Genomic DNA, 13,639 nt, shown 5'->3' with positions numbered 1-13,639 from the left:
ATTTCTTGATTGACAGTAATTTAATTCTTGCTCAGGGCATTGATACAAAGGTATTGCAAGCTCTGCCTTTAAGCAAAGTCATATTGTAAATTATCAAGACAATTTAATTCAGAATATTAGTGCTACACCTTCACTCAAATATATTTTCATTTAGCTATCTGGTTAAATGTTTAACTAATTTACAAGGAAGGCATGTTACTACATCCATGAAACTTTTTCTGCCTTTATATCCATAAATGACTTCACCCACAGAAAAGTTAGCTATTCAATCAGCTAATTTGTGTTCCATCTAGATTCTAGATAATGGCAGTGTTCAATTAACCTCATGACTGAGATCACACACTATGATTGGGCTGAAAAATGCCAGTTTTTGTGGCACAATCTCAGGCAATGTTTGTGGAGGCTAAAACTGAAATGGAAGTGATTTGTCTTTTAGAAGCCTCCCATTGTCTTTCTATCTTTTTGTTTGTTTTTTGAAGAAGCATCATATCCCTAGAATTGGCTTTTTATTACTGCATTTCAGCAATCCTGTTTCAGAATGACCACAACCACAAATAGTGTGCTACATGTTGCATGAGAATTGCATAGTTTATCCTGGTTACATATTAGTATGAAGTGTGACTAAAGATTGATCAGGTGCAATCAAAACAACTTTAACTCTTACTGTCCACACAGAGATACATTTCCCCAAGATGATCTGCCCCTAACTTCATACTTCAGTGGGGTACCTAACATCACACTATAATTGCTTCCATTCATCCTTTATTTCTTATTTTTATCTTATTGTTTATTTCTTTATTATTTTTACAAATTGCTCAAGGAGGCAAAATATCAACACAGCTTCCTCCTCCTATTTTCCCCACAACAACCCTGTAAGCTGGGTTGTGCTGAAAAGAGTGATTGTCGTTAAGATCACCCAGCTGGCATTCATGGCTAAAGCAGGACTCAAACTCACTCTCTTCCACTGTCTAACCTGATTTCTTTACCACTAGACCAAATTGGCTGTCCATGCTGCTGGTTATGCTCTTCTCTTTTCTTCCATCTTTCACAGCATTACAGACTTCTCCGGAGAGCTAAGGCGTCACATGATGTTTCCAAAATATGGTAATTTTGATCATTTGATCCTTTACTTAATTCTTACTTGATTTGTTTAATGATACATTTTTTTTTATTTCATCTGTGGTGTTCTCAGAAGCCTTCTCCCGCATCAAAATTGAAAAGGATCAATACTCTATCTTCAAGTCCAACTTTCACTTTTCATAAAGTGTCACAGGAAAATCACTGCCTGAATGATTTTGATCTTCTTAGATTTAGACAGATCATAACACTTGAATTATCTTTTCTAAGGCCTTAATTGCTGTCCAATCAAGTGCTAGTTTGCTCCTTATTTCTTGACTGTTGCTTCCTTTACAACCGATAGTCAATTCTAAAAAGAAAACACTATTTACCACTTGACTATTTCATTTTCAATTCTAAAGCTAATTGTGCGACTTATTACTATTTGTTTGGTTTTAAATTTAATCTTATTCCCATTTTTTTCCATTATGTTAATTTTCTTTGCTAGACTTCCAGAACATTTGCATGTTCAGCTATCAGAGCAGTGTCATAAGCATAGCATAGACTATACCAACATCTACTTGCTCACTTTCATTCCTGGATATAAATGCATATAACTCCAAAACTCCAAATTAAATTGATTCCAAATTCATGAGCATATGATGGGAAAGAATGATGAGATGTGATGATTCCTATAAATTGATTCCCAAATTCAACATACACACAAAATTGTTGATCACTAACATCTTCAGATTAGATAACTAATAATATGCCAAGATCTCAGATAACTTCTCCCAGTCACACAATGGAAAATACTATGCTGATTTTCAAATAATTTGCCCTGATATACAAGACAGATCCTGCAGCAATCTCATACTATAAACCAATATTGTAACCAGGTATTTCTCATTTACATTCAAGCTATTTTAATATCAATTTTAATCCTACTTGAGAAAACCTATTCACTTAGTTACTATGGTCACTAAGAGTCAATTGACGGCACATAATCAATCAACCAACTTATTCTGTTGAAAGGGGAGAGAAAGCAAATACTATTCAACTTGCTTCTATTAAAAGTTATATAATCTCATCAACAAATCATATTCAAAAATGAAAGTCAGAGATCTCGCTTTAAAAACTATAGCATATAGCGATAAGGAGAAAAAAAAAGAAACTGAGTGACTGTTACTTCTTTTCTGCTTAAAATGACATTGGATCAGCCAGCTTTAAATATAAATGGGTTGATTTGGAAGTCAAATCAAAGGTACTTTGCTTTCTTGCTTGTGAAGACATTATATACTGAAAATAAAAATAATGTTCACATCACAGTAATTTTTCATTTGAAAATAGATGCTTAAAGTGGGGCAAATATTTTATACATCATGGCTTTTAAACAACCAACAATAACACCAAAAAAAGCATTTCAATTATTGCTTCAATCAGCATACATTATAATGAATATAGCCTCTTCTAAATAATACTTGTAACCACTTAAAAATTGGCTTATAATTAGTGGCATACATCTATTAATTGTAAAAACTTGACTGAAAATTCAGTAACATAGATTCCTAACAGTACTTGCACATATAAATCTTGAATTTTAGTAGCAAATTAAAGGTTTTATACAAGTACAGGTAGTCCTGGATTTACAACACTTCACTTAGGTACCATTCAAAGTAACAGTGTCACTTAAAAAAAGTGACATAATCAATTTTCACATGTACGACCATTGCAACACCCCCATGGTCGGTCACATGATCAAAATTAGGATGCTGGGCAATTGGTTCATATTTATGACAGTTGCAGTGTCCTAGAGTCATGTGATCACCTTTTGTGAACTCCTGACAAGCAAAGTCAATGGGAAAGCCAGATTCACATAACAACCCTGTTACTAATTTAACAACTGCAGTGATTCACTTAACAACTATGGCAAGGAAGTTTATAAAATGGGCCACATAGCAACTGTCTCACTTAGCAACAGAAATTTTGGGCTCAATTGTGGTCATAAGTTCTTATTGGTACTACTATAATAACATTAATATTTTATTATTAGCATGCAGCTATTAATAATAACACTTTTACTTTGCCAAGCCTTCTCATTTTTCATGCTCTGACCAAGACTCCTGCCTTTTAGGGTAAACCTTATAGGTCATTCTGCCATCTTCAGGGAGACATAAAAATTCATCTCACTTAGAACCTTCCCCTAATCTATATGTGAGTAAGTGTTTTCACATTCAGTCCTGGGTTTCTGGCAACTAAAAGAAAATAAGAAAATGCCATCTGCTAGCCTTGTTTCAAATGGCATGACTATGGGCTTTAGCACGTCTTTCCTTTTACAACACAGGTTCCAAAATACAGCTTCCAAAAAATGTAAACTGCTATCTTAAAACAAAAATATAAAATTCCGAAACAAAAATATTGAAGATTCTGTAGCAGGGATTCCAGCAATGTCAATGCTTTTGTTCAGAAGACATGTCAAGAAAACACTTCAAAGGTCAGTTTGCGATTGTATCTGCCTTAGTCATGAACTCCCTTTTAGCAAAGAACAGCACACCCAAGCAGAGATAATATATACTATCAATATGATAAGCTTTTAGTCACTTACAGAACTATATGAAATTTCTCAGGCCTCCCCTTTACCACTCCTGAAAGGGGAGTACATTCACATAATATACTAAGTACATATAATCCCTTGAGATAAAAACAATTTTAACTACACAGCTAACTCTCCTCCTAATGCAGCTTATGAAAACGGTAAAAGTTTTATCTAACCCATGTCTGCTTCACTGAACATACCCACTACAACAGAAATGAAGATTCCTGAAGTTGTAGTGTAATTCCAAAAATATACAATCTATATGCTACTAGAATTCTCATTGTCATGACCTTTAACTGGATGAAATGGTGCAACATGGAACAACAAATTTTGAACCAAGGTACCTTAAATGGGCTAACTTTCAGAATACTTCCAAAATACGGCGAAACCAGTATGAAGTCAGAAGTTTATCCTATCCCCACTACTATTTTTTTGTTGCCTTCCCTTGGTCTTTCTGTTTCTCTGTTTAAGTAAAGAAATATCTCTGAAGCAATGACCAAACAGGACACAGGTTGTCTAGTGTTTAATTAAATTATCAAACCATATGTATTTCCAGAAACAGCGTAAGGCCCAAAACTAGTGCAGCCCTCATCATGGTATAACAACAAACATTAAAGAGATACTAGAGAGAGATTCACTTAGTTCAATAATTTTATCAGGGCAAGTCAATCCAGTAAACAATGTTCCACAGATCAACATGAACAATAAAAAATATAAGGTACCAGAGACCAATAAATGCTGATTGTTGGGATTATTAAATATGTTCCAATTCCAATTGGTAATATGTCTAGCAAAATCTAACTAACATATTGATTCTGTACATCAGATCTTGTTGCAAAAATCCATTTATCCGTTGTTTTTCAAAAGGAAGTAACTTTTTGTAACATTGTAGCCATTATTATTAAATATTTAAAATTCACTTACATCATCTTAAAATGACAATATGTATTGTTTATATCAAGGATTGGAGTTTTAAAGTTGAATGGGAATTTTATCATTAACTTATTGAAACTAAATCACTGATAAGCAATTGGGTGCTAGTCAATTGTTTTGTTTTAGACCAACTACAGTACTATCAACTTCAGTTTACATGGGAAGCAAAAATCTGGAAAGCATCAGTATATACATACCACTGCTATAGAGTGGTAGGGGTGGAAAAATATTTGACATTAGTCATTTTCAATACTAAGTCACAGAAACAAGGAAAAAATATATTGTTTCATATGGAGCATGGCAAAAGCCCTTTCTAAATAATTCCTAAGTCATTATTGGACTTAGTGGCAATCCTATATTTCCAAACTGATCTTGTGCTATCTTTCCAATGTTGAAGAATTCTTTGCTAATCATTATGCTAAAAAAAAACAGGTTAGATAAACCAAGTTAGATAATAAACCAGGTTAAATGGAGATCTAGAATATGGTGTCAAACTCAACCACGTCATGTGACATATTGTGATATATCACAATGTTTTTTGCCTTTGTGAAGCTGCAGTGGGCGTGGCCTGTGCGTGACACATCCAGCCCATGGGCTGCCAGTTTGAAACCCCTGGTCTAGAGAGTTGCTTTTTTTGTACAAAATGGTATCTGTTGAAAACAATTGAAATATTTAGCATGAGAAAATCTCTAATTAAATATATAAGCATTTGTTTTGTCTATAAATTACTATGTTTTAGCAATACTTACCTCAATTTTATATGAGATTTTTTTAAAAATGATATAGTTACATCTTGTATTTGTATTTGTATTTAATTTTATTTATATGCCGCCCAATCCCAAAGGACTCAGGGCGGCGTACAGAGATTAAAACAATCATAAAACAATAAAATAATACAGTCATACCGCGAGTCCGATCATATCCCGCCCCCCCTCCCCGGGGACATCAGCCCCAGGCCTGCCGGAACAGGAGAGTTCAAATTTAAAAATGTTACTTGAAAGAAGAAATAGTGTCAAGCAAGAATGAATAGGTACTGAATGAATGTAGATTGGGTACTTTTGTTCATATAAAGAAAATTAATGAAGACTGAACTAGAAAACAAATAAAACAAGGAAGACTGAATGAGTCAAGGATAACTGACACAATTATTGATTGGATGAAGTTGATGAGATCATGAAAATCAGAGAGACAAGAAGCTTAAAGAACAAAATATATGAAGTAATATATGATTCTGAAGACACCAAGGATGCTTTGCAAAACCAAATGGTATGGAATGGTATAATGATTTAGTAAACTAAAATTGACTATGCTTCCTTTTCTTTTTCTTTCATGATGCCTTAATTCCCTGGCTACCTATTTCTTTCTCCTTTCCTACCCCTACCATAGCATTGCTTGTTCCAAAAAAGAATAATATGATGGCTATAGATGAACTTATATATGTAACTATTTGTTCTGTTTTTATGGCAACTATGTTTATTTTTCAAACTTAAAAAAATTAAAAGAAATTTAACGTTGTGATTTGAAAAAGAACACCCTTTCCAAACAAAGAAACAACTCCAATTATCACTGAAATAAACACAAATAAATCATGATAACTAGCAGCATTTTTGTACTCACTTTTTCAATTATGTACAGTGTTTTTAAGTATGTATAGAGCAACTTATTGGAGACAAACTAGTTCTGATATTGTTTGACAAGTAAGGTGTAAATTATACAGTTCGCAGCAAGTAGCAGGTAACTTATGCAAAGCAAACAATAATTTCCCAGGAAAACTTTTTAAAATGGAAAATAGTATTGACTGATTGTATTGTATCTTTTATCATTAAAAAAATCTAGTAATTGGTCAGGTTACAATAACAAATAGACATTTATTTGACATGTAGCAGGAAAAAATTTTGGTAAGGTGTAACAAGAGCAAATATCTCCATCTGGTTATACATGAGACTTTGTATAGTATTTGCCTTCAACCTGTGAAATACTCTCAGAACAGTCATATTTCCTAACAAATTCCTAAAGAACTTTCTATTCTGGGTAAGTATAATGACAGCATTCAGTAAGAGCTACAACCTTTTTTGACTCCTGGTAGCCAGCCAAATTCTGAAGCAGACCAGGATGCCAAAAATTAGGTGAATCCCTTTTCATTACTTATCATCATTCTAAGTGACAGTAATGTTTTCTTTAAAGCCATAAATCTTCCCACTGCAGGCCTATACAGTCTTTCAGCTGAAGTGAAGAGAAAGCAACTGCCACCTGCCAATTCTCTAGACCATCTGCCCCTTGCACTGAGTCTGTATATTTTCCACCAGTGGTGTTGAACCTTAACTACTACCTGAGTAAAAGTAAAAGCCTTTAACTTGTATTCTACCCCTTCTAACTACAGCCAAGGACAGTAAATTTTTGGCAACAAAGTGATTTGCTATGCTTCCTCCCATTGTTGTCTTTAAAATTTCCACTGTAGAATCCAGGAATCGCCTAGTGGATTTCAATTCAAAGCAAAGGTAGACTCAACCTTGCTTATCTTCTAAGCTTTTCCAAGGTCAGCCAGGTGCTGCCACCTGCCGAGAACCTTAGCTAACTGGGGTTTTCCTGATGTCCTATCAATCCAGTTATCACAAGGGTTTTCTGCATTTTTTTCTCTTCCTGTCCCCCACTGCTCATGCTTGCCTTCTCCCAAGAGCAGTTCAAGTTGAAATCACAGCTCTGTCAAGCTTTTTCCTGGTGGCTGCTGGAGGAGGAGGAGGAGGAAATCTTTCTGCACGAAGTTTACAACACTCTGACCTTTGACCCAGTCACACTCCAACCTGTTAATCGCTGCTATCTGAACCAGAGATGGGTTATAAGGGGAGTTGTTCTGCTTACAATTTCATCAAGGCATTTCACTGCTCAGTCCTATACAATCTTTCTCCTGAAACCCCATTATCTTCAGGGGCATTTATTCAATGGTTAACTCATTTAGGATTTCAGCCTTTTTTTTTTTTTTTTTTTTTTTTGAGGGAAAGGAAGTTTTAATACATGGCCGATTCAACTCAAGCTGGCCAAGCAAAACCCAAACGTGTGCCTTCCCCCAAAACCAGGTTGAGAGAAAAGGGCAATCCTCCCAGGATGAAATCAGTCAGATTTCTGGCCAAAGCATAGCCAGCGGCGGTAACAAGCCGCAGTCCTATCCACACTTTGTTCAGATTCATTCTAACTGACATCCGTGGGGCTTACTCCCGAGTAAAACCCAGATGCCTGCCCGCACGCCTACCCGAGATGCCAATACCGTAACATTGCCTTCCTCGCGGGGAACAGGCAAGGCAGGCGCGCAATGCTCGGCGAACAGGCAGGAGGCACGCCGAAGTCAACAGCAGCAGCTCCAGGCAAGCGACCGGCGAAGCCGAGCCAAGAGCGAGCCCTTTCACCCACACCTGACCAGCCTGACCCCTCCGATCTTCGCCAAGTCAGACCCAACGCCTCTTAGCCCGAAGACTGCCCGCCTTCCACCTCCACCATCCACCCAGCCGAGAGATGACAGAGCTCAGCGAGGGGAAAACAAAGCGCGCTCGGCACCCCTTCTCACTCACCCCGAGCTTCCTGCTGCGGATTTTCACGTAGCCTTGCTTGACTATATCGTTAAAGTTGGAGGCCATGGCCAGGAGGAGCGGGCTAGAAAGGCCCCCGCTCGCGCACGGGATCGTCGCCTTCTTCTTCCTCTTCTTCGTCTTCTTCCTTCTCCAGCTGCCGCTGAGTGCCCTTGGCCGCCGGCTCCCGGGGAGCTTCTGGCATCCAGGCGGCGGCGGCGGCTGTGGCTGTGCAGGACCTCTGGCGCGCGCCGGGCACACACTGGCCCAGTGCAGCCCGCCCACTCCGCCTGCGGGGCGCCGCGCTCAGCCCAGGAACCTTCCCGGCCGCCCTAAGCGCGAAGCGTGCGGCTGCTTTGGACCTCAGCGGGCGACTGCAAACGCTACGAAGCGGGAGGAGGCACTTGCCGCGCCGTCATTGCCTGAAACCCAGAAGAAGCAGCTGCTTCCCCGGCTCTTCCCGCAGCTCCCCCCTCTGCAGCCAGCGTCGCTCCTCCGGCACCTAGAGGCTCTGGAGCTGCTCCCGCCGCACCAGCCTCCCTCCAGCGCGAAGGAGAAAAGGAGAGCAGGGGGAGGGCTTCCCGCTCGCTTCCTCCTTTTTTGCACCGTCTTCCCCATCAAGGCGCATCTTGCCACCCGTGGAAGGTAGCTGGGAAAATGTCAGCCTTGCTATTCATGCCCGAGCGCACCTTTCCCTTTTATTTTCTCTCTCTCTCTCTCTCTCTCCCATCCACCCTGCCTGCCTTCCTCTCTCCTCCCAGCTGGCCAAGCCCGCGGGCCTAGCCAGTCACTTCCACTCTCAGATCTGAACTATGGCTCTGGAAATGTCTTTTGGCCAGTTGATTAGACTTGGGAAAACTGAGGATTAATTGACACAGAGCAGAGACACAACATAGTTACGGAAAGAGTGATCACTTTTTTCTTACATTGATATGAGAAGATTTCTGACTAAAACAGACCAGTCCATAACATGGCTCCTCTTTCTAAATTGCTGGGATTTGGATGCAAATTCATTAATGCTCATTTGCTGATAAATTCACTTTTTCATTAAAGTAGGATGAAATGCCCTAGGAAGCAACACCATCCTTTTCCAGGATGGTGTCCTTCAGAGAAGTTGAGATTCAGCACCATTATGGGGGCTGAAATCCAACCTATAAGGCCTCAAGCCACTACTTTACATTCTGAATTCCTTTTAGGTTTCGAATAATTTATTATCAGAATTTTACCCTTAGGCTCTTGGGAATGTGTGACGTAATACTTCTACAGTTGTACTAGTAATATTTGCCATACCCAGAAAAATCCATGCTCTGTTTATTCAGAAGTAAATCCCATTCATTCAATGGGCTTAATTACATCCAAATAAGTATGCACCAGATTGTATACTTCATTCTTGCAATGGCAGGGAAGAAAGCCTGGGTCATTCTGCTATCAGAAAAATAGCTTTTGTGCATTCTTTACTCAAGAATCTACAAAAATAATAGCAATCTCCTAATTAAAAGTTGAATGTTTGAGGAATCCTTTCTATATCATTTTATATTCCATGAAACAAACCCTGAAAAAAAACTGTAATCCATATTTCTGATCACTATAACTCATAAGGCAGTTATACTACAAAACAAGTAGTATACAGAATATATAGAAAAGCAAATGAAAGTGCAGGTCACAAATCAAAATTAAGCCTACATTAGTTTCTGACAGGTTTTATTTACTCATTTCAAGAATGTGTACAAAGCTCATAACAAGTTCCTAGAATGACTGAAAATTACCTATTAATTAGTAGGCAATCCTGAATGATGCCGATTTTATATATTGGGAGTGGGTCTTCTTTTTGTACGCTAGTATTAAAAAGAGATCTTGAAATTTAAATTAAATCCAAGAATCTTTCACCCAAATTATCAGTCTTCTCCATATGATGAGAATTCTGTCAAGGTCAGGAAAACTTTGCATTTTGAAGAAATATACAATTAAGTAAAAAGTTCTCCAAGGACAAGAGATTTTCTTCTATCACAAAGCATTGATTAATAACATTGCAGTCTTATCAGAAATAAGCTCTTACTAGCTTTTTCTTATCTTGTGTCTTCCAGATGCATTGAACTGCATCAACTCTATGCAATACAATGCAGGTTTTCTGTATAAATATCACACTGTCTGATTATTAAAGGGGAGATCAATGGACCACACAATGTTGGGGATCAAGGAAAGAAGTATATGTCTGGTGTCCTTCTTCCTCTACACATATATGTATATGGATACCCCTTATGGAAAAGAGGATTACAATGATTTGATTATAGCATAATCTAAAGCATATGACTGAGCAAAATCCAATGAATCAGCTAGACTAGGAACCCAGCATTACTTTCATTGAATTGATCCATATCTCAATGAATTTAAGCTTCATTGAATTGAGTAGGTTTGCTCAGCAAGGCTATCGGCACTATTCACTATGGTAACGAAATAAAATTAAAGCCTTATTGGAAGCTTAATCAAAAATGCATACAGAATCTACAGATGAAGAAAAGCTGAGATGCTTCTTCCTTTGACAATTGAATCCTAATTTTATTGATTCGATTTGATGCATGCATGAATGCATAATAGTTCCCTTCATGAAACACCTCCAAGCCCTCTATCAGTTAAACAAAACTGTCTTTAATTACATTGCAACTTAAGGCAGCTTTAGAGATAATTGTGTTTCCAACAATACTAGGATAATGTATTTTGAAAAGGCTAAGGAAAATACATAGAAGAAATATATTCCTTCTGCATTATCCATTTATTGGGTTTAAAAAAATGGCACAATCTATCTCAATATTTCATTTTGGGCATCTGCAGTGATGCAATGTGATTTAGTCCCCAAAGTAAACCATCAGGTGCATTGCACTCTCTTAAACATTAAGGTGGAAGTAATTTGCTTTTATGTGCTGCTTTGCTTTAGCTTTTGTGGGCATTGCCTTTGAACAGAAGAACACTGAAGGGCCAAAGAAACAGACAACTTGAAATATCATGGCTGTTCCAATCCAATAAGAAAAAAAAGACTGTGTCACTTCATTTTGCATTTGTGTTCTGATAGGATTATTCAGGACACGTACAGACTTCAAAAGATAGTTAGGATTGCAGAAAAAGCACTTGCAACCAGCCTGTCCTCCGTTGAGGACCTGTACACTTCACAAACCAGAAAGAAGACTGAGAAAATATCTACATATCCCTCACATCCTGGATATAAACTCTTGCAACTTCTCCCCTCAAGACACCATTACCATTGAATGCCAAAACAACTAGACACAAAGACAGTTTCTTCCCCATGCCATCACTCTGCTAAACACCTAACTCCCATAGCACTGTCTTATGCCTAAATATATTTACCCACATAGAAATCTGTATTGCTATTATCCTTATCATCTTCTCATCTTTCCTACCTTTTCATCTCCTCATCTTTCTCACCTCTCAACTCTCCTATTACCTTTTCCTATTGGTACTGTAGATTATGATTAATCAATTGTTGTTTGTATCTTATGACTTAATGATTGTATCTTATAACTTAATGATTGTATCTTAAGATTTATGACCTGTGACTTACTGTTTTGTTGTTGTTTGTATGTACACTGAGAGCTTATGCACTGGAGACAAATTCCTTGTTTGTCCAATCACACCTGGCCAATAAAGAATTCTATTCTAAATTACCTTTGCTTTGAATCTCCCTGTCAAAGCTTTGTGCAGGCTTACAAATTATGTCTGTTTTAGCTATTTTGTTTTACTTAAAGATATAAAATTTCTACCTACATTTTTTCCCTACAGATAAGCTTCAAGGTGGCCAACAATGATAATATGTACAATTATAGTTGAAACAATAAAGCAAGTCAGTTAGAATATAGCCATAAAAAAACAGAACTCGTTCCACTGCATTAAAATCTCATTTGTTCATTTTTATATAGGTCAAGACCAGTAATAAACATTATTAGGGGCTTCAGCAGAAAGTCACTGTAGATGCCACAAATCTGTCATTACTTTCTGTTAAGGAAACAGAGCTACCATTTCTTCCTTAGACGCAAATTTTCAGATGTCAGAATCAACCACCTAGAATGCCTTTGCTTATATGTTGCCACCAAATGTAATGAGCAGCGAGAAAATTTGTTCAGGAAGTGAGAAAATTTGTTCAGGAAGCTTTAAAATGGATCTAACTGATCTGGCTGAAGAAATCCAAATGATCACAGAATATAAAAGTGTCTTCTGCATCCCGCTGCTGCCATACACTAGCTCTCTGGATTTTTGAAACCCAGACCTAGTAAAATCCACGCAGAATGCAATCATTTAAGCAAATTAGTTCTACATATGAAATATTTTCTTGGTTATATCTATATGTTTATCAAAAATGGGGAAATAATTAAAGATTTTTTAACAGATAAGACTTCTGTAAAGCTCAATTTGTTCTATCTAAAGATTAGATTAGATAACCTTTATTGTCATTTTTTCCTGTGGGCACAATGGCACAAGTTAAAAATGAAATTTAGTTGTTTGCTCTCAAAGTATACACATACATAACACACATTTAAAACATATTATATACAACATATGTACAGACCTACACCCTTACATATAAGTAACATATAAATACTATTCATTGTCCATCTTGAATACATAACGGAAGGAGGAAGTTTTAGAGTTCACAAGGTTAATACTGTATGGAACAAAACTGTGACAATCTGGATGTTCTGCTTCGGATACCATGGAGCCTCCTTCCAGAAGGTAACAGGAAAAACAGTTCGTGAAGAGGATGTTTAGTGTGATCTTTTCAGCTATCCTCACCACTCTCTGCACTGCCTTCCTGTCTGAAGCAGTGATACTTCTAAACCAGACTGTGATGCTGTATGAAAGGATGCTTTCAATTGTCCCTCTGTAGAAAGTGGTAAGAATAGGGGAAGGTGAAGAAAAGGAAAGGTGAGCAATAGGCATCCTCAGCTCCTTATACCACAACCATTCCAGAGTCCCTAAAATCACATTTCTGAAATTCAATAGCAAAATGCTGGGATGTGTGTCCCCATCTCTATTTCATGGGTAGATTTCTGAAATCATGAAGAAGGTTTCTAGATATCCCTACTTTAAATATTTTCTACATCAAGTTGGTATGCTTCAAAGTTCCTGAGTGAAATTTCTTTTAGTGATTGTTTATATATATATATATATATATATATATATATATATATATATATATATATATATATTGCTTTGATTTCAGTCATCACTCTGTAATGATTTTGAGTGCTTAAAGCAGATGATAGCTAATAAAATACAAAATACAAATTAAAAAAAATCAAAGATGCAAATTTAAACAAATTCCAACATTAAGTAACAAAAGGCTGATGAAAGAGATGTGTTTTAACTGCATGACTGAAACCAGAAAGAATAAAGGCCAAACACCACTTTTAAGGGAAAGCATTCCCTAATCTAGGAACATATTCAGAAAAAAAGTCCCCCGCCCTATTTGTCATACCAGCAAGCA

At 37.2% G+C, this 13,639-nt stretch overlaps 1 protein-coding gene across 2 annotated transcripts in view; it reads right to left on the bottom strand.

Annotated features, from left to right (window-relative positions):
- DOK6 (docking protein 6) overlaps positions 1-10,808 on the bottom strand; it is a 224,224-nt gene extending 213,416 nt beyond the window's left edge. Inside the window, exon 1 of one of the 2 annotated variants that reach the window (XM_039349036.1) lies at positions 8,149-10,808. In XM_039349036.1, the coding sequence (XP_039204970.1) occupies positions 8,149-8,214 (66 nt within the window). In that variant the 5' untranslated portion in view covers positions 8,215-10,808. The remainder of the gene's footprint in view (positions 1-8,148) is intronic. The other variant, XM_039349035.1, reaches the window with a different exon arrangement.
- Positions 10,809-13,639: the final 2,831 nt, after the last annotated feature.

Source organism: Crotalus tigris, unplaced genomic scaffold (genome assembly GCF_016545835.1).
Source record: "Crotalus tigris isolate CLP2741 ecotype Arizona unplaced genomic scaffold, ASM1654583v1 scf7180000018219.524809, whole genome shotgun sequence".
NCBI classification, from domain to species: Eukaryota; Metazoa; Chordata; class Lepidosauria; order Squamata; family Viperidae; genus Crotalus; species Crotalus tigris.
The sequence above is the reverse complement of the archived record's forward strand: the minus strand, read 5'-3'. Positions and strand labels throughout refer to the sequence as shown.